Below are 25,983 nucleotides of genomic sequence, written 5' to 3' on the forward strand. Positions count from 1 at the left end.
ATAGCTCTGCAGGAAACTGAGGCATCTGAATTTTGCATAGTGCCACCTGCTGATGAAATCTAGTACTGCAGCTTTCAAACCAATACAAATTATGTTCTACTATGATCATATTTAAGAGGGACAGATTTTAGTCCTGCAACAATGCAGTGAACATCAGGGCATGGGTTGTGTATAGGGGGACTATATGAACAACTAACACCAACGGGGTAAATAGGAAGCCTTTTCAAACCTTGTCGTTTATGATGAAAAAAAAAGTAAAAAAGTATTTGTACTTGAAATAAAATCAAAGTTAGTAAACCTGTTTCACTGGTTGTCTTTTACCCTTAGCTTTTCTGTTAAAAAGGTTTACTCTACAATAGATAAGATAGCCATTTGAATTCTCTGTATTAGAAGCGGTTACTTGATAATCCAATGCTATTGCTAATAGCTTCAGGTATGGCTGTGAAAGAATCATCTAGAATTACACAAAAAACAGTCTGAACAAAGCTGATGGGACCCACAGATATGCTTATTCAATTTTTTTTATTTGTATTTCTTTTTTTATTGTTTGAACTAGTTATGATCCATATAAAAAGTATAGTCGATAGTTTCTCTTGTGCAGTGACATAGATAATGACTTCTGAGTTTATGCGACTATTCCAATTTAGACACCTCGTACAAGTAAGCCCCCAGAAGTTTGACACCCTGGATGTAATTATACCTGAAAAAGATAAGATTTGTAACAAAATTGTAATACTGTACAAAAATTAAAACATCTGTATATGCTAAATGTAGATCCTTAAAGTCCAACTCCAGGAAACCTGCAAACCCTCATTTCTAGTGGGGCTCAACCTGCACTACAAGGGTTAACGTCTTGTTTAGGACTATGGGACGGAAAAACAGTTTCTTACCCAAGTCTCTATTTCCCCCAAGCTGCAACGGTTTCTCTATGTTCTAACGTCCAGTGTAGGGTTATGGTTCCTGAAGCAGTCTTGTCGACATCAGAGGGCCTTAGACTGCTAGAGCACAGGTGTCAAACTGGCGGCCCTCCAGCTGTTGCCAAACTACAAAGTCCCATGAGGCATTGCAAGATTGACAGTTACAAGCATGACTGCCAAAGGCAGAGGCATGATGGGACTTGTAGTTTTGCAACAGCTGGAGGGGACGCCAATTTGACACCTCTGCGCAGGAGCATAGGGAAAGAAGACACTATGGGGACTGGTCCAGCAACATGGAGAAGCCTGCAGGAACGGAGGCCTGGGTAGGTAAGAGTGCTTTACCAAATTCCCAAGACAAACATTTAATCTTTGCAATACAGGTGCAGCCCCAGTGCATAGCAGGATTTTTAGGTTTCCTAGTTGATGTAAAATAATCGGATTATCAAATAGAGAAATTAACTGGTTACATAAATGTTGAAAATATATTAAAAAAAAAAAAAAAAAAAAAAAAGAAGAAGAACAAAGTTCAAAGTGTAGTAGTAACCCTTCACAACCAAATTAGTTTTTACTGCCTAGACTACATCAAATTGAAAACACAATAGTTAGTTAATGGCAGTGCAAAGGGCAGTAACCTATGTCCATAAAACTAGCCCAGATTTCACAGTGAAATGCATCTGCAATGCCAATCTCAAATATATATTGAGGCTGAACTCCAGGCGGTTTTACCTGCTAAAAAAAAAAAAAATTGCATTTCTGTTAATCCAGTCCCGTCACACAATACAGCCAGGTAGATGAGGTGTCTTCTCCTCATTGAGAGGGACAATTAAAAAGGACAGCAGCAAATTGAAGAGATAATCTCTCTGCTTTCTCCTATCAGTATATTTCTTGCCAACACATTTGTAAGCACACCTGATTGGCTCCCAGTCCTGCCCCTCCATACCCTACTCTGAATAATTGTGTGAATGGAACTGATTGAATACCTGATGAAGAGCTAATACAAGTGAAACATCAGGCAGTTTTACATCAGTGATAACAGAATAAACTAGAACATTCAAGCATTCCCTGCAAAAAGTCCCAGTAGATACATTTCCTCCCAAACTCCTCTCAGTCCAGCACTGTACCCCTTTGCAGCAGAGCTGCTCTCTCCTCACAGCACACAGAGGCAGCAGCAGGAACCTTTTGCGCTCAGTCAAATTCTGTGGGGAGTGGAGGGCATGTTACATTTCGAGGTCATTTGTTAGTGGAGGAATGCAGTAAATCATTAACCAATTACATTCCTTCTTTTAACCACTAGCCTACAGGGCACTTATACCCCCTTTCTGCCCAGGCCAATTTCCATCTTTCAGCGCTGTCGCACTTTGAATGACAATTGCGCGTTCATGCAACACTGTACCCATATGAAATTTTTATCATTTTTTTGTGACAGATAGAGCTTTCTTTTGGTGGTTTTTAATCACCTCGGAGTTTTATTTTTTCTTAAACCAAAAACCACTGACATTTTTTTTTTGGAAAAAAAACGGTTTTAGTTTTTGTCATAAAATTTTGTAAATAAGTGATTTTTCTCCTTCACTGATATGAGCTAATGAGGCTGCAGTGATGGGCACTGATAGGTGGCACTGGTAGGTAGCACTGATGGGCATTGACAGGCATCACTGATGGGCACTGAAAGGCAGCACTGACTGGCAGTGATGCACACTGATAGGCGGCACTGATAAGCACTGAAAGGCAGCTCAGATGGGCACTGATATGGCATTGATGTGCACTGGTATGCGGTATTGATGTGGCACTGATAGGCACTGGCAGACTTTGACAGGTGGCACTGCTGGGACTACACTGATCATCAGGGCACACGGATCATCAGTGTCCTGATGATCAGTGTACATGTCCCCTCTGTGGAAAGCCGATTACCGGCTCTCCCCTCCTCTCGAGCGGTCAGCGTGACAGCTCGAGAGAAGGGAAATGCCGATAACCGGCATATCCATGTTGTCATGTGACCAGCTGTGGTTGGACACAGCTGGTCACATGACAGAGCCGACATCTTCGGCTCTTTCTGTGATCGGTGATCCGCTGTGTCCGAGGGACACAGCGCACCGCAGATTGCTGCGCGCTCCCTGAGCCGAGCATGCGCAGTGAGAATAGGACAACGTCATATGACGTCCTATCAGAACGAGAGAACCACCTTGCGCCAGTCATTGGACTATAAGGCGGGCGGTGGCTAATACTCGTAATATAAAATTGAAATCATATCGGTTATGGTGGGTTACTATATTTACCACTGCCATTTAAGCCCATCAGCAGGCCCCAACAGATGAGATATTAGATAGCTGTGCTTTATAACTATAGTACCAACTAGCTACAAACTAACTATTGTCGTTCAGAAAATAAAACCAGAGCATCTCAGTTCCAATATTAAAATATATTTCCAGTTACCTGTTCAGTTTTTCATTCTGAGAATGTGCCCCATCATCTGATGAGCCGACAGGCAGCAGCATGACATTTTTGCCAGTAGCTTCTTGGAAGGTGAGAGTCACAGGAATGCTTCCACCCTCCCGGGTTAAGTCTGGTTCAACATTAAACACTGCAGGAGAAGAATTCGATAAACAAAAATATGACCATTGATATTTGTAGACCAGAATGATTGTTTATATTCAAACAAGCCTTTTATTCTTTATTATGCTGCAAATAGATGTATCACATGATTCTCTACAGCTCACTGAATAAACAGATTTAATTTGCTTCTGCAAGCTGTTGGTTAGAGCAAGATCATTTTGGGGTCACTAGTAGCAACCCCCTGGCTGTAATCATTTTGGCACTTAAAAGTGGAGTGTATAAGAATGTACATAACCACATACTGTACATTTGTTTAGGGCAAAACAACCCGTAAATATAGACCTGCTAAGGCTCCATGTACACTGCAGCGGATAAACTCACGTTTAGGAGCTTTTCTGCAGTTTTTTCAGCAGCCCCTGAACTCTCCCTAATGGTTTTCCTCTGTGTCCATGTATACTATGTCGTTTACAGGCAGGTGAGTTTACAGTCATTTTTTTTGAACGCACCAAACTTGCGTTCAGGAGTAGATTTTATCAGCGTTTCAAAACACCAAATGCTTGTAAACATAGCTAACCGTGTTTAAGCGTTTGCATTTGGAAATTTTTTTTTAATTCCATTGCCAGATGCTGTCCAGAGCCTTTTTTCATCATGAAAAATGCATGCAAAGGGTTTTCCCGGTAAAATATGTTTCTCCTCAAGAGACGTCTACTTTGGAAAGCCACATATATCCAGACAAACATTCCATTCTCATACCTGTTTTCATGGCTTTCCTTCCAGCAAGGTAGTGAGGGTGGTTAAAGTCAGATACCCAAGGCTTTCCTCCATGGCCCATAACCACTTTGAACTTATTAGGGCTGTCCAGTGATTCAAATTGCTTGGTTAAGTAATCTTCAACCTTTAATGTAAGTATGCAGCATTAAGCCTAGTTAGATAGTTAGAAGATCGGTACAAAACTAATACTACAGTGATATCTTTTTTGAAAAAGGAAAGAATATATTATTGAGGAGAGAAAAATAAAATTGAATTATTGCAGTATTTTTTTTTTTTTATTTTTTTAAATATTCAGCACAGTTGCCCAGTACATGCACATTCCTAGGTTTTGTCTTTAAAATTTCAGTTTGTTTCTAAAAAATTACAAGCTGAAGTAAAGTACTTAAATACCTGAATATACTGCCAGAAATGCAGTGAGCTCCTAACTTCCCGTAATGGACTCACAGCTTTTCTGTTGCTACACCTGTCAAAAGCTGTGTAAATCAGAACAAGTTCTCCTCTAATGATCTATGTCAGTGGTCCCCAAACTGCAACCTGGGGACCGGATGTGGCTTTTTTGTTTGCTTCCAAGGACACCAAAACAAAGGATAATTCCTCCCACTGACCCAAAATGACGGGGCCCTATTCCTCCCACTGACCCAAAATGACGGGGCCCTATTCCTCCCACTGACCCAAAATGACGGGGCCCTATTCCTCCCACTGACCCAAAATGACGGGGCCCTATTCCTCCCACTGACCCAAAATGACGGGGCCCTATTCCTCCCACTGACCCAAAATGACGGGGCCCTATTCCTCCCACTGACCCAAAATGACGGGGCCCTATTCCTCCCACTGATCCAAAATGACGGGGCCCTATTCCTCCCACTGACCCAAAATGATGGGACCCTATTCCTCCCACTGACCCAAAATGACGGGGCCCTATTCCTCCCACTGGCAAAATGACGGGGCCCTATTCCTCCCACTGGCAAAATGACGGGGCCCTATTCCTTCCACTGACAAAACACGGGGCACTATTCCTCCCCCTAATACCAAAGGTGGTATTGTTTACTCACCACTGATGCAAGGTAATGTTCTACTCTCACTGGCCACAATTGGGCCACCCTAAACTCTGAAAGACTGTAAACTGGCCCTTTGCTTAGAAAGTTTGGAGATCCTTGATCTGGTGCGTCATCAAAACCCCTTTTCATCTCCATAAATCCTTCTAGTTTAAAATCTCAGCACTTACCTCTCGCCAATATCAGCTGCCTGCTGTTTCATCAACCCTTCAGCAATTTTGGGGCAGCAGAGACACCACTGTCAGCAGACTATAGGAAATTAGGAGCCAACTACAATTTACATCAGGGTCATCATGACATTTTTAGCATTAGCAGCAAATTTAGAGCGGTACTAAACCCAATAGCTAACATTATTATCCACATAAAGACCAAGAGTTTGACACTTTGTTTACATGTAAAAAAAAACAAAAAAAAAAAAAAACAGGTTTTTGCAAGAAAACCCCCCAAACATTAAATATATTTTAAAGCAGAGGGCTAATATAACTGAAGTATTGGGTAGTTTTAGATCGGTGATAGCAGAATAAACTAGATAACCCAAGCATTCCCTGCTTGAAGTTGAAAAAAACAAAACAAAAAAAAAAAAAAAAAAAAAAAAAAAAGTCCCAGTAAATACATTTTCCCCTCAAACTTCACTCAGTACAGCACAAAGGAGGCAGCAACTGGAACCATTTGCTTCTACTGATCTCAGTAAAACCTTGTGAGGAGAGAGCGGAGGACATTGCCAAGCCATGCTGGGTGTGCTTATAGATGTGGCCCCTCAGCACAGGGATTGTTAGGGGGCACTTAGATGGGTTTTATACCTCCTTATCAGTGAACTCTGCTCTCTCGATTAGACCTCAGAACTCTCCTCTGCCTTTCAATGCTTTGGTTCATACCAAGATTGGTATGATCCGACATGGTTTGAAAACCACTGTTTGTTTACAACCAGCGCAACTAGAAGTGATTAAATGCTCAGCGCTTTCGGTTTCTTAGACCATAGAGATGGTTGGAGCCATTCCGGTCTCCAATCATGTATGGTCAGCCACCAGTTCCACTCAGCTTGCCAGGTGGGACAGGAGAGCCAGGAAGAGCCATGGAAGGGGGCGGGACAGGGGATGCTGTGCGCAATCCCCCCAGTGATTATACAAGCAATCCAGCAGCTAACTGGCCGCAAAGATTGCTTTTACAAGGAATCCGACTGCCGGCTGGGGGAAACAAAAAAAAAAAAAAAAAAAAAAAAAAAAAAAAAAAAAAAGGGATGATACTGATACATTGCTGGTCCTTAAGTAGTCATACTACAGCTTACCAATTCATAGATAGAAGAAAGTCCTAAAACGAAAACTAATGAAACCACCTATTTTCACCAGGTGATCTGACCCGTAAATGAGGGTTGTTTTTTTTTTTGCTTTACCAGAACAAGCGGTCCTGCAGATGTGGCAGTTAAGAGGGATGAGATAAACCATTCAAAACTAACAGGGTTGCTTACAATGATTACAATTATTAATTTATATAAGACCTTGATGCCAGAGGGGAACAATGTCGCTGTAACTGATTAAAAAAGTGTTTGGCTTCAATTTGTTTAGTGTATTTAAATCTGCTAGTACATCTAACTCTCCTCTCCGATTGACAATTCTGCTGTCCAAAGGGGTCTCTGTGCTCCTTCATTCATGGTGTAGGCACTGGCCAGATCACAAGGTGAAAAGAGCGAGAGAGAGAAAAAAAAAAAAAGTCTAAAAAAGAGAAAACTAATGCAGCCACATCTAATGACTGGTAAGCTGTACTACTTTACATTTTTAGTTTGGGGTGTAATACCGCTTTAAAGAAACATAACAGGTGCAAATATGCGTGCCTGGAGAACTGTGCCAAATAAGTTTCATTTTTAAGATTTTGACTGCATATACACTTTGAGGGAGGAATATTTAGGAAAGAGTAAATTCAGTTCTGTAGAATCATTTTTTTAAATTTTCAAACGCATTTCCCTAGGAAACCATAAGGTTCTTCATACTCCTAATCCTGGTGAACAAATGTGCAGTGCTAGATGAGGAAGTTTGCTCCCTCACAAGATCTTATTCAGCACTACAGAAAATCCAGTCATTGCAGAAACGGGGCATGCACATCTTTTGCTTTGCTTGCTGTTTGAGAGTCCAATCGCTGGGCCTAAATCCTGTCACATGAAGTGGTGTGCTAGGCTCTGTGCAAATACGGACTTTCAGAAAAACAGTATTTGTATGGGATGTTATAATGGTTCTGGCAAAGGTTATTGTTGCAAAGTATGGCTAAGGAAAGAGAAGGCACTATACACCCGCACTCTTGAGGTTTCACTCAAACCTGGCATGGAAAAAACGATCCTACCTGTTTTTTCACATCATCAGGGTTCATGTCTGGAACAAGTCGTATAGAGAATTTTCCTATGACTTTTCTTGGAATTACTGTTTTGGCTCCACTTGCAGAGAAAGCTCCTTCGATGCCATGCAGAGACAGAGATGGAAATCTCCACCTGTTCATCAATATCTTGTCCTGAAAACAGAGATACACTGTGTTGCAACAAGAGACTCACAATTAAGATCTGATGCCTGTGTATGTTAAGCAGTTTACCAACTAGAAATTATATTGCTCCTTAATTAAAAATAGAAAAAAACAACTATTTTGTAGAAGAAAAGCTTAGGCAAGACTTATGGCACCTTCACGTTACACAGTTACATAATTCGTAAGATTAAGAAAAAAAAAAAAAAAAAAAAAAAATGAACCTCCATATTCAAAACCCCCACACAGCCTGCAGTTGAGGCCAAAGAAAGCAAAACAAATGACTTTAGGTATTTTTTAAATGCTTGGGTAAGAGACGGTAAAAAAACAGGCTGTTGAGCAGTGGTGCTCTGTTCCGTAGCCACCAAGCTGCAAGTTTACACGGCCAGTAGCCATGTTAGAACCCACTGCATTGGTTACAGTACGGTGAAATTGATACAACCTGTTGCATTTGGCAAGTAGTCTTGCCACCAAATAAGACTCATTTAAGTGAATACAAATTTAAACATTTACCAACAAGAGAAGAGGTTATTGCAAGCATGCTACAGCCACGTGGAATGAGCAACACACAGTGCAATGGGCTGTTTCTGTCAAATCTCTGAAAAACAATCCACTGTCGACTGCTTTTTAGAACGACGGTAAACGCCACCGCACATGTAAAACAAGCCCTTAAAACTTTGTTTCCTTAGACACGAGCAAGCAAATAACTCTTACAGTGTGGGCACAGCCCCACTGCAAGGAATATTTTTTTTTTCTCTTATTTGCCCGGAGTTGGGCTTTAAGCTATAAATCCTTTAAAAGGATAAGTTCACCTTTGGAACATGTTCCACCCTTTTAGGGTGGAACATGCAACATGTTCTCATAGCCGCAGCAACGAATGCTGCACTCCCCCCCTCCGACAGATATAACAGGGAGGTTTCCCCGTACTAGATCGGTCAGATTTTAAAACAGTGTGGCTGTGCGGGGCTCCACCCACATGGCCGTGCCTACATCTTCCGACAGCCTTAGCGGCTGTGGGCTTGTAGTTTTCAATTAACTACCACGGCACTGTGGAGCACCGTGGTAGTTCATTGAAGCTTCCGGTCAGTAAATCTTCTTTGTACATCCCGTATGGCAAGCCGATATTCTGACAGGTCTGCAGGAGACCTGCATGGCATCAGCGATCTACTGATTGCTGGTGTAATGCTTTATTTTTGGACAAAAATAATAAAATGCACATTTTTTTTACCTGCAAAAAAAAGGTAGTTATTTTTGTCCAAAAAGGTGAACTTATCCTTTAAATCCTCCACCCCTCCTGAACACTTTACCACAGCCACTTACTATAGGCTAATCCTGCTGCATAGTTTACTGCCCCTTGGCAGAAGTAAACTTTGGTGTCAACCACACTTGTAACCGGAGCCCTCAGACTTGCATGGGGCTGTCCCAAGGTGCAGCTTCAATGTTTGTAATAGGCCCATACAAGTTTTTGAGGTCTCAATACACACAGAAGAGGATTCCTACTTTAGAAGTAAATATTGCACAGGACTTGGCTCTGAGGCAAGTAAGTTGAGATAGAGTGTTAGTTTGTTTAGGTATGTTCTGAAGGGGAGAATCAAAAAAGATTTTAGCTTAAATGGTGTTCATTACTTCACACCTGTAAAATGTTGGTATATAAGCGGTCAAGAGTATGAAAAATTACAAAAAATGGAAACCCCACCTTGATCTCTTCATGAATGCAGTTTTTTTTTATTCTCTACTGAAAAAACAAAAAAAAAAAAACAAAAAAAGGGATATGCATCTAAGACTGCTGGTGTATGGCCATTACTGAATATTCTATCATTTTCTCTATACGGTCCTGTGAAAAATCAGCAGAATGTAGGAGGGAGGCCCATTTCATTAAAACGGACGACAGAATGAATAGCTATTCAGGTTTCTCCATATGGAACAACAAAAATTCTGATTGCTGCTATAGGTAACAATTCCAACCTTTATGCTTCAAATTCCATTCTCCAGTTTTGGTGCATGTATAGTATTGTACTGGACAATAGCTGTTTGTGGGGGCTCCACCACTGCTGGAGAGATGTTAAAGAGGTTGTAAAGGCTCAAGGTTTTTTACCTTCATGCATTCTATGCATGAAGGTTAAAAAAACCTTCCATGTGCAGCAGACCCCCCCCCCCCCCCCCCCCCAGCCCTGACCAATAATTACCCGAGCCCTATCGTAATCCAGCAATGTGCATATGAGCCTCAGTTCTCCATGAAACTCTCCCTCCTCATTGGCTGAAACAGCAGCGGGAGCCACACTGCAGGTCTGTATGAATGGACATGCAGAGCAGTGGCTAGGGAGCAAGCCTCCAAGGGCGTCCCTATAGCATGCGGCTTGCTTTGGGGGCACTCGACAGGAGGGAGAGACAGGAGCACTTGTGGGGGACCTGAGAAAAGAAGAATCAAGGCTGTTCTGTGTAAAACCACTGCACAAGTATAAAATGGCAAGTATAATATGCTTGGGTTTTTTTTTTTTTTTTTTTTTTTTTTTTATAATTGCCTTGAATATATCACCCCAAGTGTTAAAATTCAAAAAACACCAGAAACAGGTCCTTTGGTTTAAAATGATACCCTATTTTAAAGGGTGTATTCTATTTTTGAGGAAAATTAACGTATGCATGGTTAAAGTATGTTATATTTAATAGGCAAATAAGTTTGCCCATAGAAGTTATTAACTACCATATAAAGAAATTAAAGATTACCTTTAAATAAACTATTTCCATTCTAAATCTACCAAGATATTTGAGCACTAACTTCTGTTCCACAGTGATCCATTACCTTTGTGCCATGTAGAAGTTTACTAGCACCAATATCTTTTGCAAAGTCTTCAAGATCAAAGTCAATTTTTTCATAAATTTCTTTTTCCTCGATTGCTAGAGGTGCTACAGCTTCATTTATTCCAGGGATAAGGATTTTACCTTTCTTGTCCATTAAGCTTCCTATAGAAAAGAAAGTAAATGTACAGCAAATACTTTTATTCGATGACCATGAAGAAATTGTCCACATTTCTATTCTAAGAAGCTGATGAAATTGATTCTCACATACAACAGATACCAATTTACAATTGAAAAGGAGAACTGTTAATGGTGTGCACAGCAACTCCATGCTAGCTTTCACTGACTATAGATTTACAGTTTTGATTTCTAAATCGCAGCTTCCACTTTGAAAACATTTTCAAGTTACACTACATAAAATAGATAAAATGTAGTGCAATTTAAACAATAAAACAAGAGCATTTGAAAAAATACCACAAGAAAGGGATCTTCTCCAACCCCAATGTGTAGCCCAATGCCAAAATAGCAAGCGATTTCATGCTCTTGACCTCCAGAATCAGTTGGTTTACAGCATTGAAAATGCAGCTATGAGGCTGCAGGAATTCCCAGAATTGCACAACCTTTTTTGTTATGGTACAACAGCTGCACTACACTGGAATAGGCTAAGCTGTATTAATTATTCAGACAACCCTTTTTTTTTTATAATAACTGCAAAATAGCTGAGAGCAAAGGGACTAAATAAGTGAACACCACTAAGTGATATACGACTATTAATGAAACGGGGTTTCCCTTTGCTGAAAAGTAAAAAATCCCTTTAACTAGCACATTAAAGCGGAGTTCCAGAGTGTCCTCACCCCAAGCTGATGCTTCAATGCAGACACCGCCATCTTGACTAAGGGAAAACAGACAGAGAAGCCTTGCGGCAAACTGAGCTGGAAGTGGGATTGGGTACCTGTCAAAACTAGGTACCCACTCCCTGCCAAAAAGGTGCCAAATGTGGCGGGGGAGGAGGGGGGTAGGGGTAAGGAGGCAGAAAAGAGAGCTTCCACTTTTGGGTGGAACTCCACTTTAACCAGGCACTTTTACCCCCTTCCTGCCCAGACCAATTTGCAGCTTTCAGCGCTGTCGCACTTTGAATGAAAATTGCACGTTCCTGCAACACTGTACCCAAAACAACATTTTGATCTTTTGAGACATATAGAGCTTTTATTTGGTGGTATTTAATCACCACTGGGCTTTTTATTTTTTTGCTAAACAAACTGAAAAAAAAAACAAAAAACAAAAACACAACAAACACATAACAGAAACATAGAAATTTTTTTCAAAATTATAACATTTTGTAATAAATTTTTCTCCTTCACGACGTGAGCTAATGAGACTGCAGTGATGGGCACCGATAGGTGGCAATGGTGGGCGTTGACAGGGAGCACTCATTTTTAATGATAGGCGGCACTGACTGGCACTGAAAGGCAGCTCTGATACGTACCATTGATGTGCACTAACAGGTGGCACTGATGGGGCTCCACTGATCATCTGTGCCCATGTCCCCTCTGAGGAATGCAGCTTACCAGATCTCCCCTCACGCGCTGTCAGCATGAGGAGAAGACTGCTGATAACCAACATTTCCTGTTTACATGCAATCAGCTGTGATTGGACACAGCCGATCACATGCCAGAGCCTATGTCATCAGCTCTTTATGGTGATCTGCTGTGTCCCAGGGACACAGCACACCAGCGACTGCCAGGGCGCACATGCGCAGTTAGTGGGAGGACGTCATATGACATCCTCCCAGAACAAGAGCCATCGCCTGCCTGTCATTTCCTTATGACTGGCAGGAGGTGGTTAATACTTATAAGGATGATCTGTGGTAGCGTGGTCTGAGTCTTACCCATTAGAAAAATTAGGTCAGTCATTGCCTCATGCACAGAGCCTCCATAGACCCCCGAGTGAAGATCCTTGTTGCTACATTCAACCTACAAAGAGAATAAAATGTACAGTTGACTCACTTATCACCCAGCAGGAGAAGAAAAATTACCCACACAGCCGACTTATTGTCCAGGATTCCCTGCAGACATGTATCTAGAATGGGCCTATAGATAACTTAGGCCAGAGCATAGAACTCTCTCCAATCATTCTGCATTTTCGTGAGAAATCATTACTTCCCTTCACGCTACACATCATTAGTTTTTATTCAGCAAGTGGATATGATCAGCCAGCAGTCAGACCGCTAACCTATTACACTGATAATGGTATTGTTTAACAAATGATTTGGCAAAGAAAAATTATTTGCCCCACATATGCTATGATGGTTTATATTTCTATCTTTTTGTAACTTACAAAATTTTACTATGAATGCCAGAAATACATATTACTGTTTACAGGGACTGAAGGCTTATAGCAGAAAAATATTCTCTTGTTGGTAGTCTTTCATTGCCAAGTCTCTCTGCTACAGTCTAAAAGCAGTCATATACATCACATCCCCGTATATGAACCTCCCGACACTTCCTAAACATAATTAGTTGCACTATTTAAGAGAATTTTCTAGCACAGGTAGGTGTAATTCAAATCTGAAAAATGGCAGCTGGAAAAGATTGCCATAAGCAACAGTTCTATATAAACAAATCAGATCTGGCTTCAGGATGCTTAAAGTTATGTCAATTTGTATTTATCTAGAATTTTTCAGGTGAAAAGTTTATTTTTTCTTCAGAATTTCAAAGTGAGCGGGTACATTAAGATTGTGATTAACAGTGACAGAAGGTTCTGTTGTCTAGCACAATTATTTTACCTCAATAAAAAAGTAGCAAATACCACGCAGTCCATACGTAATGCATGGCTTGTTTTTGCCAAGCCAGTAGTTGTCAGAAATGCAAACATAGTCCACATCTTTGAAAAAAGTGTCTTTTTTGGAAATAATCAAATCGTCTAGGCCTTCAGATCCAGACTCTTCCATTCCCTCAAAGCAGAATTTCAGGTTCACTGGAAGCTCCTTAGAATAAAACACAAAGCAACAATTAGTAAGATACAGAAGGAACACTTTTTAAATCAGAGTATAGCATCAAGTTAAACTCCTGAGATACTGATCTGGTCAGTTAAGTAGCAGAGGGGGTTGTTAATCAATTTCAGCTGCTTTGGTGTTAATGAAATTATCAGGTGCACTAAATGGGCAATGAGATGACCCCCAAAACAGGAATGGTTTTACAGGTGGAGGTCAATGACATTTTTTCCCCTACTAATATATCTTTTCTGACTTTTTCACTAGTTTTGCACTTGGCTAGGGTCAGTGTCACTACTGGTAGCATGAGGCAATACCTGGACCCTACAGAGGTTGCACAGGCAGTCCAACTCCTCCTGGATGGCACATTAATATGTGCCATTGCCAGAGGAGAGCTGGACAGAGCCATAGAAGGTCCTTAACCCATCAGCAGGACCGGTATCTGCTCCTTTGTGGAAGGAGGAACAGGGTGAGCACTGTCAGAGCAAAATGACCTCCAGCAGGCCACTGGCGTGAATGTACCTGACCAAACAAATCAGAAACAGACTTCATGAGGGTGGCCCGACGTCCTTTTATTACACACAATTTTAGTTTTTTTCCCGGTATTTACTAGAACATATTCAAGCTATAGTTATATAATTGATATGGGCTGAAAAGTGCACACTCAGGTTTAATTTGAGGGTATGTACCGTATTTTGTGCTCCATAAGACGCACTTTTCCCCCCCAAAAAAGGGGGGAAAAGGTCAGTGCGTCTTATGGAGCGAATGTAAAAGCGGCCGGTCCGGTATTTCTGCCGCCACCATGTCAGATTATCGGGCCGGTCGCTCAGCTCTTCTTTCCTGCAGGACCTTACCTATTCCTCGCTCCAGTCTTCCCGCGGCAGCTTCTGTGACAGCCGGGTGCCCAGTGCGCTTCTCACGCATGCGCAGTGGGCACCCGGTTGTCACAGAAGCTGCCGCGGGAAGAAGGAAGGACAACTCCGCGGAAGTGAGAGCGGGTACCTGTCAAATTCAGGTACCCGTTCCCCCTCCCTCCCCAAAGGTCCGCAGTCTCTGGTCATCCCCTGTACTGTGTCTGCAGTCTCTGGTCATCCCCTGTACTGTGTCCGCAGTCCATTGGTTCAGAATATTTTTTTCTTGTGTTTCTTCTCTAAAACCTAGGCGCATCTTATGGTCAGGTGCGTCTTATGGAGCGAAAAAAAACGGTACATCCAAATTAGGAAGGGTTTAAAAATTACAGCTCTTAAGGAGTAGCCACACCCCCCCCCCCTTTTTCAAGGGACCAAAAGTAATTGAACAAATGAATAGAATCATAAATCATTCATTTTTAATATTTTGTTGAGAATCCTTTACTGGCAATGACTGCCTGAAGTCTGGAACCCATTGACATTACCAAAGACTGAGTGTCCTCCTTTCTGATGCTTTGCCAGGCTCTAACTGCAGCGGTCTTCAGTTGCTCTTTGTTTGTGCGTCTTTCTGCTTTTAGTTTCGCCTTCAGCAAAGTGAAATGCATGCTCAATTGGGTTGAGATCAGGTGATTGACTCGGCCATTGCAAAATATTTCACTTCTTTGCCTTCAAAAGCTCCATCTGCACTGTGAAGTGCCATCCAATCAACTTTGCTGCATTTGGCTGAATCTAGGCTGACCATATACATCTTTAAACACTGCAGAATTCATTCAGTTGCTTCAGTCTTCTGTCACATCATCAATAAACACCAATGACCCAGTGCCAATGGAAGCTATGCATGCCCATGCCATCACACTGCCTCCACCATGTTTTACAGATGATGTTGTGTGCTTTGGGTCATGAGCTGTTCCAAGCCTTCTCCGCACTTTTTTTCTTCCCATCATTCTGGTACAGATTAATCTTAGTTTCATCCGTCCAAAGAACTCTTTTCCAGAACTGGTCTGGCTTTTTTTTGGCAAAGTCTAATCTGCCTTTTTCTATTCTCCGGGTTTATGAATGGTTTGCACCTTGTGGTGAACCCTCTGTATTTGCTCTCGTGAAGTCTTCTCTTGATTATAGACTTTGACAATAATAAGTCTACCTCCTGGAGAGAGTGTCCTTCACTTGTCTGGATGTTGTGAATGGGTTTTTCTTTACATAGTTAGTCTGGCTGAAAACAGACAAAATCCTATCCAAAAGTTTTTCTATCCATAGAGGATCCTGCTATCATCCACCACTGTTGTCTTCCATGGATGTCCTTGCCTTTTTATGTTGTGGAGCTCACCAGTGCGTTCTTTCCTCAGAATGTACCAAATTGTGGGTTTGGCCACTCCTAATGTTGCTGGTCTCTGATGGATTTGTTTAGTTTTTGAAGCCTTGCAATGGCCTGTTTTACTTGCACGAACAGCTCCTTTGAACACAAGATGTAGGTTCACAGCAAAAGATTCCAAATACCACACTAAAGCCGGTCATACACGGGTCGAATCCCGAAACAATTTTCTTTCGAAAATCTTTTCCAAGAATTCTCGTTCGAATTTCGCACCATTAGTGGACCACAGATCGGGCATGTTGGAAATTTTTTGAAAAAAAAAATGGACAAATTTTGAATCAATGATGACAGTATCGTGCGGGAAATATAAATGAAAACAAAATAAGCCTGAGCTGTGACCTGGAAAGAAAAATTCTTGGCCATGAAAATTCTTTTCTGTAGCAACATGAGGTGAAATTGAAGGCTTGGTTGGTTGAATTTCGAAATCAATGGTGGCACCATCGGATTAGAAAAATCGGAATTTTCGCAAGTTTTGTAAAGAAAATTTGTTTGGAATTCGATCCATGTATGGCCTGCATTAGAATCAACCCCAGACTTTTTACTTACTTAATTGATGAAGAAATAAACGAAGGAGTAGCCCACACCTGGCCATGAAACAGCTTTTGATCCCTTGAAAAGGGTGGATAGCTACTCTTAAGAGCTGTAATTCCTAAACCCTTCCTCCAATTTGGATGTACTTACCCTCAAATTAAACCTGAGAGTGTGTACTTTCAGCCCATATATACAACTGTAGCTTGAATATGTTTTAGTCAATACCTGAAAAAAAAACTGTGCCTGTGTCCAGATACAACACACACACCTCATTTTCTGGACTGGACTTTCAACTTCCTAGGGGCCTGTGTTGATATCAAAAACCTCTCAAACTGATGACATCATTCAGAATTTAAAATAGGTTAATCTGACCAGCAGTTGACCGCCTTCTGACCTGCATTTCAGTTGCTTCAAATGGGTTTTTCATTCCTATAAGCTTGTACAGGGTTGCAAAACCTATTTGAAGGGAACAAAAGCCCATGTACACAGGCCCTTAGGTCACCTCTCTGCCTCCAACCTACTTTCTGGACACTGAATAAGCACTTTTTCTGTTCAATGGGCAGGATTCTGGAATGTTGGCCATTTCTTGTGAGATCCAAACATAAAAAAGGTAAAATATCAGTTCATTCTTGAACTTGCTGGGACTTACTACAATCTTATACGATATGACCCAACTAACTAATGATGGCTATCAACAGGCACATGGTTTAAAACATTCTTCTATTTTCTTAGAAGGTCAAACTCGACATGGTGTCACATTACTCCCCAATTAAATGGAACCCAGTCAATTCCCTGGGAAGATGTCAGAGGTAGTCTGCTGTGACATTCCAATAACTACCATTAGCAAAGCCAGATCATGCACAAAATAACCTAGACAGCAGCCTAGGGCCCAGTGGGTGTCCGAGGAGCCCAGTTACAATCCACCTGTAGCTTTTCCTGGCTCGATCAGCACCCAAGGCACTAGACTGCAGCACTGATCACTGTATTCTGATGGGGAAGTCGCCCCACTGTCAGAATACAATAGCTCAAAATGTGTGGATGAAGAAATCGTGTCAGTTTTTTTAATTCAACTCTCTGGTTGAACAAAAAAACCACTGACTAGTGTATGGGCTGTCTTATCAATGTCAATTGAACCATTAGCTATAGGAATCACGAGCTGATAACATTTAATTGAAAATGAATGAAAGCTGCATGCACTTAAATTCTTCCTAGCCACCTTGCTAGTTATTAATTAGCTTAGATTCCCCCTTAGTTTTGTACAGTAATATTGAAGAATTTAAACTAAGATGCAGGCTAAATATTAAACTGTCAGACAGTGAAACTGGATTGCATGCAACCATTTCACAATAAGTGTACATAGTCTCTTGATGCAGACACACCTGTGTAATGTAAATGGCTCATGGACACTAACTTTGTACAAAGTGTCAGTTATGCAAGTTTGCAGACTGCTCTATAGCTTTCACAAAATTAACTGTCCATTGAGTGGTTAGATGCTGGAGGGTCCAATCCCCCTCCAAATTCTAAAAGGCAGCCTAACTCTAGATACACAAAGATTGAAACTGAAGCTCTCTGATCGAGAGAAGCCAAATCGGTCCTGCTGGAAAACCTGCATTCAATCAGTCACTGCAGCCCTGATCAGTATAGTCTAACAGGGAGGGAGCCCCGCTGTCAGAATACAACAGCACAGTAGGGGAGATTCCTGTATTCACCTCACTTGTGTGGATGCAGGAATCAAGTTTTTTTTTTGCCCATTGGTAAAAAAAAAAAAAAAACACCTCAGTGTGTACCCAGCATGAGTAAAAAGTAGTAATCTATATCTTCTATAGCTTTATCAAAGTTCAGTATATTTTACCTGCTTTGTTTGCTGATAAGCTTCAATGCAATTAAGCCAAGCAAGCACTGGACCTTTGTCATCTGTAGAGCCTCTCCCATAGAGTTTACCTAGATACAAACAAATCCGTCATGAAGATAACACAGTCAGTTGTGGAAATTCATGTTTATCTAGAGCAATAATGACAATATAATAGTCTAGTTCAGCCAATATGTAATCTTGAAGATGTATGATCTGAACTGTCAGCACACTTATAAGAGCAAAGGTGCAAATAAAGTCAACTTGCTAGAGTTGTAACCTTGGTGGCATAATTACACATAATGCTGAGCTATACACTGCCCCCTCTCTGGATATTTGCCTGCTCTTTCCCAAATATACAGTGCCTTGAAAAAGTATTCATACCCCTTGCAATTTTTCACATTTTGTCATGTTACAACCAAAAATGTAAATGTATTTTATTGGGCTTTTATATAATAGACCAGCACAAAGGGGCACAGAATTGTGAAGTGGAAGGAAAATTATAGATGGTTTTAAAATTTTTTTTTTACAAATATCTGAAAAGTGTGGCGTGCATTCGTATTCAGCCCCCTTTATTCTGATACCCCCAACTAAAATCTACTGGAACCAATTGCCTTCAGAAGTCACCTAATTAGTAAATAGAGCCCACCTGTGTGTAATTTATTCTCAGTATACAAATACAGTTCTGTGAAGCCCTCAGAAGTTTATTAGAGAACATTAGTGAACAAACAGCATCATGAAGGCCAAAGAACACAGGCAGGTCAGGGAAAAAGTTGTGGAGAAGTGTAAAAGTAGTGCTGGGTTATAAAAAAGAAAAAAAAAATATACCAAGCTTTGAACATCTCATGGAGCAGTGCTCAATCCATCATCCAAAAATGGAAAGAGTATGGCACAACTGCTGCAAACCTACCAAGACCTGGCCGTCCACCTAAACTGACATGCCAGGCAAGGAGAGCATTAAATCAGAGAAGCAGCCAAGGAGGACCATGGTAACTCTGGAGGAGCTGCAGAAATCCACAGCTCAGGTGGGAGAATATGTCCAGAGGACAACCATTAGTCATGCACTCCACATATCTGGCTTTTTTTTAATGAAGAGTAGCAAGAAGCCATTGTTGAAAGAAAGCCATAAGAAGTCCTCTTTGCAGTTTGCGAGAAGCCATGTGGGTTCACAGCAAACACATGGAAGGTGTTCTGGTCAGATGAGACCAAAATTGAACTTTTTGGCCTAAAAGCAAAATGCTATGTGTGGCGGAAAACTAACGCTGCACATCACTCTGACCACACCATCCCCACCGGGAAACATGGTAGGGGCAGCATCCTGCTGTAGGGATGTTTTTCTTCAGCAGGGACAGGGAAGCTAGTCAGAGTTGATGGGAAGATGGATGGAGCCAAATACAGGGCAGTCTTAGAAGAAAACTCTAGACTGGGGCAGGGGTTAATCTTCCAGCAGGACAATGACCCTACACATACAGCCAGAGCAACAATGGAATTGTTTAGATCAAAGCATATTCATGTGTTAGAATGGCCCAGTGAAAAGTCTAGACCTAAATTCAATTGAGAAACTGTGGCAAGACTTGAAAATTGCTGTTCATAGACACGCTCCAATCTGACAGAGCTTGAACTATTTTGCAAAAATGAATGGGCAAAAATTTCACTCTAGATGTGTAAAGCTGGTAGAGACATACCCAAAATAGACTTGCAACTGTAATTGCAGCGAAAGTTTTTCTACAAAGTATTGACTCAGGGGGGCTGAATACAAATGCACACCACATTTTTGCAGATATTTGTAAAAAATTTTGAAAACCATTTATCATTTTTCTTCCTCTTCACAATTATGTGCCACTTTGTGTTGGTCTAAAATCCCAATAAAATACATTTACGTTTTTTGGTTGTAACATGACAAAATTTCAAGGGGTATGAATACTTTTTCAAGGCGCTGTATAGTTCAGTATATTGCTGATCTAATAGATGCTTGTACAAATTGAACTGGCAGACAAAGAAAGTTGTGGCCAAAACACAGTGCAAACAAATTAATTAATTTTGGATATTAACAGTTAAAAAAGGGGAGAACAACTTTTGTGGACAAACACTATGCCAGATTGAAATGACCCAACAGCCTGCTGTTGGCATGTCCTCTGGTGTCACCAAGTAGGGTGGAAGCTAGATGTAGCAGTGATCTTTTGGACTTAAACCAAGTATAAGCGAATGCTATCGAACAAGCAGCGTGTCATATTTGGACAGTATTTCCAACTAGGTAGCCCAATTTCTAAGTATAAGACCTCTAATAAATCGATTGGGTAGCCAGGGTTATAAATGCCACTAATACTAGCTGGCATAAGTGTTCCATTTGATGATGAAGTACCTGCCCCTAGAGCTAGCGGATAAAAGATAACTACTTCACAGAAAGCTGCTATGTCCTAGGTGGAGTTGCACAGACTGTCTACACAGTTATGTTATGAACTGAATAGTCATTGGGATTGCTCTGTATGTTTGCTCCTGAGAATAATAACACTATCTACAATTCTAGGCAAACGTTTTTAGGTTTTGGACCGTGTGGGAAGATTCAGTTACTTCCTTTCTTCTGGTAACCACAATTGCTCACAAAGTGAGGAGAAATGCAGACTTTTACAGTTGTACCCCAGAACAAAAAAAAAAAAAAAAAAAAAAAAAAAAAAAAAAAAAAAAAAAAGGAAGGGGACACCTGCTTTGGGGAAACCCATCTGAAAAGGGGAATTCTTCTCACTGTGGTAAATTTTCTCTGATGTCCCGCTGCCTCTCTGGGGCTGCACGTAAATGGGAAATTTTCCTAAATAGTACACATATGGCAAAATAATAATACTGATTGGGGTTGTAAGCCTCCTCTAGAAACCCTAAGCTAAAAATATAAAGTTCTGGTTATACATACACTTTAAAGAGAAGCCATAAGCAAACAAATGAGTGCCCCGGTCTTCTGTCATTAAAGTTAAAGGGGTCACTGCTTGAAACATCTTCAGTGGGCACTGGTAAGCCTGGGTGAATCAAAGTTCGATTAACCAAGTACCATTTGTATTAGAAGAATAGTAATACCTGTCATTCGCTCTTTACCTAGTGGCAAACTTAGTAGTCTGGATACCCAAATGGAAGAAAAATATATTTGAAATGCTACAATTTTGTGTTTTTAAAAATATATTTTTTTCTAAATATATTCTTCTGATTTAATTTAACATATAAAAATCATTTTAACTTATTTTTACAAAAATTTGTAAATACATTCAAAGAGAAAAAAAAAAAAAAAAAAAAAAAAAAAGTAGAATTGTATTTTTAAAGACACAGTATATTTGAAATGTATTTTTAAAATATTTTTCATATATTTTGTAATAAAAACATTTCAACATGCAATATATATATATATTTTTTTATTAGAAATCTATTGAATATGGCCAAAATTTTAGCATTTCAAATATATGGCAATATATTTGGGAATAATATTTTTAAAATATAAATTTCAAAATATATTTTTCTTTCATATGGGTAACAAAGGGATGTCCACCTAAAAGTAGAAATAAAAACACAATTTATAGACTCAGGTCTGTTCATTCCAGGTCTTATTCTAATCAGGTGACCATTGGTGATAGGCCTATAAAGAAGCGAGGAAGGGCATACAGCAAACACCTTCTGTGTCAACATATCAGGAAGAATAACATAACAGTAGCAGTTAGACAACATTTTCCCAAACATTCCTCTCACTTTGCCCAACCTTAATCAGAAGTGTCTACTGGTAGATAAACATTCGATCATCGTGATCTGGACAAAAGGACAACTCAAGAAGAAACAAAAACATGTCATCTGATGCTTATGAGCATCTACAGTATCTGAACCTGCATATTTTAAGATACACCTATATTCATTGATTCACAAAAAACATGGACAGGTAGCATAGATATTATAGTTAAGAAATAACTATATATTAAACATTACGGAGGATTTACTAAAGCTGGAGCACACAGAATCTGGTGCAGCTGTGCATAGTAACCAGATTCTAGGTTATATGGTGAAAGCTTGATTTAACAAACTGAAGTTAGAATCTGGTGCAGCTGTGCATGGATACCAATCAACCTCTGTGTGCACAATCTTTAGTAAATTTCCCCCATTGCAGCCTAGGAAAGAATAATCAGAATGACTGCAATCATCCTCTGATATAAGAAGAGCAAGCTGGAGGTCACCTTGCAGTATCTCCTAAGATAGCAGTGTAAGCTGCATGAAACCTTTGCTCTCCAACTTGAATCAATTACAGCACAAGTGACAACTAAAGAAACTGCTGACACTACATATTATGTGCAAGTTAATGTTAAAGTGTTTCCTTTACTATATTCACAAGACAGCAACATTTTTGCAAACTTTGAAACTTGGAAAAAAAAGAAAAGAAAACCCCACCAACAGCAAAAAGATGTCATATTATTGATCACATGAGAATAGGTTAATGGGAAAAATATGAATTGATCGATGAGCTGAGGTGTTTTCCTCTGCCTTATCATCCAGACACCAGTCTGGTCAGAACATACAGTGCTGTATATGGAGCCTGTCAAAAGAACTGATTGACTAAGAATGGAAGCTACAGTATTTTGTTTTCGATTAGATATATACAGATTAATGCAATCAGTTTTTCAGACATTTTATCAAAAGATTGATAAGATAAGACGTTAAAACACTTTTTTTCTTTAGAGAGGTTTTTAAATGATATATGTCCATGAAAGCAGACATATTACTATAGGTTTGCTAGATACATACATATATGGATTTCTGCTCAGTAACGTTGCCAAGACCTATTGCCCCTCTTAATAAAAGGACTATAGAATAGGTTACATTATAAGCCACAGATCCTTAAAGCTAATTAAACATACAGGTGCAAGGAAACAAATGGGCACACACAGATAAGATCACTTCTTCATTAAAGCCATCTATGATTAAGCCCTGAAGATGAAATTCGTTTAGAGCAGGGGTAGGCAACCTGCGGCTCTCCAGCTGTTGCAGGACTACAAGTTCCATCATGCCTCTGCAAATCAGAGCTGTAACTGTCAGTTTTGTAATGTTCCAATGCCTCATGGGAAATGTAGTTCCACAACAGCTAGAGAGCCGCAGGTTGCCTATCCCTGGTTTAGAGGGTCAGTCTTCAGACAGGCCATCCATGTGTTTTCGGCTAGTTCAATAAAGCCAAAAGAAAACAAAGTGACCTCACTGGCATGCGGCTGTTTGTGTATTTGGTCTTGCCCCTTTGCCCGAATCTGCGTAAACCTGTAGCTGGAGCGAGATATGCGAGTTGGGAGTAGTAACAGCTTCTACCGTTAACAGCCTCGTTCACACCAGTGTGCAGAAATGTCAGTTCTTCTGCACGCGTTCTGCAAGGGCACAACAAAATCAGTTGATTGATCTCTTTGTGCCCTGTTCACATAACACTGGTATCACGTGTAGATTTTTCTGCACAGGAATCTGCAACGTGTATAAAACTCATTGAAAAATGCACATTAAAACTGATGTCTCAGCAAGTGAAATCTGCATGTCAGTTTACATCAGTTGTTATGCACATATGGTGTGAACAAGCCCTACACAAACATTTATAGTTCTTAACAAAAAACTACAGTTCTTAAAGCTGAAGTTTGGATATGGCAATTTTTACATGGTCCAAGCTGGACCACTGTAAATACGTATGTGCCATATATGTAGGATCCCCGTGGAAGATGAAAATCACTGTAATCGAAACTGCTACTCCCCTAGCTTCCGGGTCCTACCCTGCTGCTTTGTGAACATTGGCGTCCGCACCCAGCGAGAACAGTTAGCATTTTCTCAATTAATACAAAGCATTCTCTGATTGGACATGTTGGAGATTGCGATGCCACTGCCCTGTCTCCTGACCTTGACCAGTCAGAGAAAAAAAAAAAAAAAGTGTTCCCTGTATGGCACCCATGCCCAGTGAGCAACCTCCTGTTTTCAATAAACAGCATGGGACCAAAATCTTTAGAAACCTGTTGTAGTGTACAGCTTGTAATCTGTATACGTGCAAGTCCACCCTTGCTTTTTGCATAAGCAGGTTTTGTTTTTTACTCTGTGGTGCAACACAAACTGGCTGATATGCTTTATTAATTTACATGAAACGTGAATGTCAGTGACAGATTACCTTTACACAGGGGAGCACATTTCCTTAAAATACAGATGACCATGCAGAAAGAGTATTTACAAATACAGTCATGTTATTTATGCACTGATAAACTAAGCTTTTTACATACATGTGTGACACAGGCGCGCACACACACAGGCGCACACACACAGGCGCACACACACAGGCGCACACACACAGGCGCACACACACAGGCGCACACACACAGGCACACACACACAGGCACACACACACAGGCACACACACACAGGCACACACACACAGGCACACACACACAGGCACACACACACAGGCACACACACACAGGCACACACACACAGGCACACACACACACACCTCATTGGTTCACTGGCTGCAACTGACAGAAGCAGAAGCCAATGGCTCCTGCTGTGGTGCAAGCCAACGAAGAAAGAGACCCAGGAGAGCTACAGCTCTCATACACATCGCTGGATCGAGATGGGGCTCAGATAAGTATCGGGGGCCAAGGGGAAAACTGCACCTAGGTTTTTTATCTTAATGCATAGAATGCATTAAGGTAAAAAAAAACCTTCTACCTTTAGAACCACTTTAAACAATTACAATTAAAAAGGTCCTACATGAGAGAATGAACTACAAAATGTCTGCTATTACTTTTAATATTCAAAAATCATCTCATGTGCACACATCTTCTTCAGATTGATCCAAGGACCCAACTTCTGGGATAAGCTCTGTCCACTTGCTTGCACCTTGTCTGTAAGCTAGCTCTTAATGGCCAGTGAGTAGAAATGTAAAATTCCATTCTTGCTTTCCTGTAATTTCTCCTGTCTTAATCATTCTGCCCATTTCCCTTTATGCTCCTCTCCTCACTCTTCCAGACATTCAGTAATAGAACAGGCCATAAAAATTAGCAAATAGTGATTTCTGTACTGCCCAGATAAACAGTGAAAAACTCTAGAACTTCTAACTCCCAGACTTGCCCACCCCTACCTTTATGAATCTGGTCCCTAGATTATAAGAAGCACATCTCAGGAATTCTATGAAAGGCCATGCTTCTCATGCAAGGGACTGGCAGCTCTGGTACCACTGCTGGGATTATTTCTAGCTTTTATACCTTGTAGCCATCCACAGTATGCTTGCTCTCCAGTCCACCCACACCAATAAGAAAAATGTTCACATTTCCCACTGGAATCAGAAAAAAAGTTCATGAGCCCTGAGAGGTATAGAGAGATTAAACAGATGTCTACACCAGTTACAGTTTTTCACTACTCCAGTTGATACTCGTCGGCATGCAATCTATACGAGGTGACACCGGACCCTCTCCAAGAAAAGGTAAGTTGTAAAGAAAGCTCACGATCCCCGCAGGATGCATCGGATCCATCCCACGGGGATCGTCGGCTTGCTTTACAACTTACCTTTTTGTGGAGCGGGTCCGGTGTCACCTGGTGCAGACCACACCCCCTGTACCTGCCTCAGGACGCCACTGATCGCAGTATGACTCCACCCAAAAAGTCTTTACTCACATACTGATGTTCTGTATCAGTGCAAACTGTGGGAGTTCTGTTACAGAAAGAGAAGTCGCAGGCTTCTGTGCTTGATTCAGTAACTCAATCTTT

General features: G+C 40.7%; 1 protein-coding gene across 1 annotated transcript in view; it reads right to left on the reverse strand.

Annotated features, from left to right (window-relative positions):
* Positions 1–503: 503 nt before the first annotated feature.
* Positions 504–25,983, reverse strand: part of LOC149458487 (cytosolic non-specific dipeptidase-like) — a 39,032-nt gene continuing 13,552 nt past the window's right edge. The window contains exons 4-11 of the mRNA XM_089682378.1: positions 18,244–18,332; positions 13,377–13,577; positions 12,480–12,564; positions 10,596–10,756; positions 7,625–7,789; positions 4,221–4,362; positions 3,348–3,495; positions 504–700 (exon numbers count right to left, since the gene is read on the reverse strand). Of these exons, the coding sequence (XP_089538504.1) occupies positions 634–700; positions 3,348–3,495; positions 4,221–4,362; positions 7,625–7,789; positions 10,596–10,756; positions 12,480–12,564; positions 13,377–13,577; positions 18,244–18,332 (1,058 nt within the window). The 3' untranslated portion in view covers positions 504–633. The remainder of the gene's footprint in view (positions 701–3,347; positions 3,496–4,220; positions 4,363–7,624; positions 7,790–10,595; positions 10,757–12,479; positions 12,565–13,376; positions 13,578–18,243; positions 18,333–25,983) is intronic.

This window comes from Staurois parvus, unplaced genomic scaffold, assembly GCF_062004578.1.
Source record: "Staurois parvus isolate SC_StPar_1 unplaced genomic scaffold, SC_StPar_1.0 ptg000287l, whole genome shotgun sequence".
NCBI lineage: Eukaryota > Metazoa > Chordata > Amphibia > Anura > Ranidae > Staurois > Staurois parvus.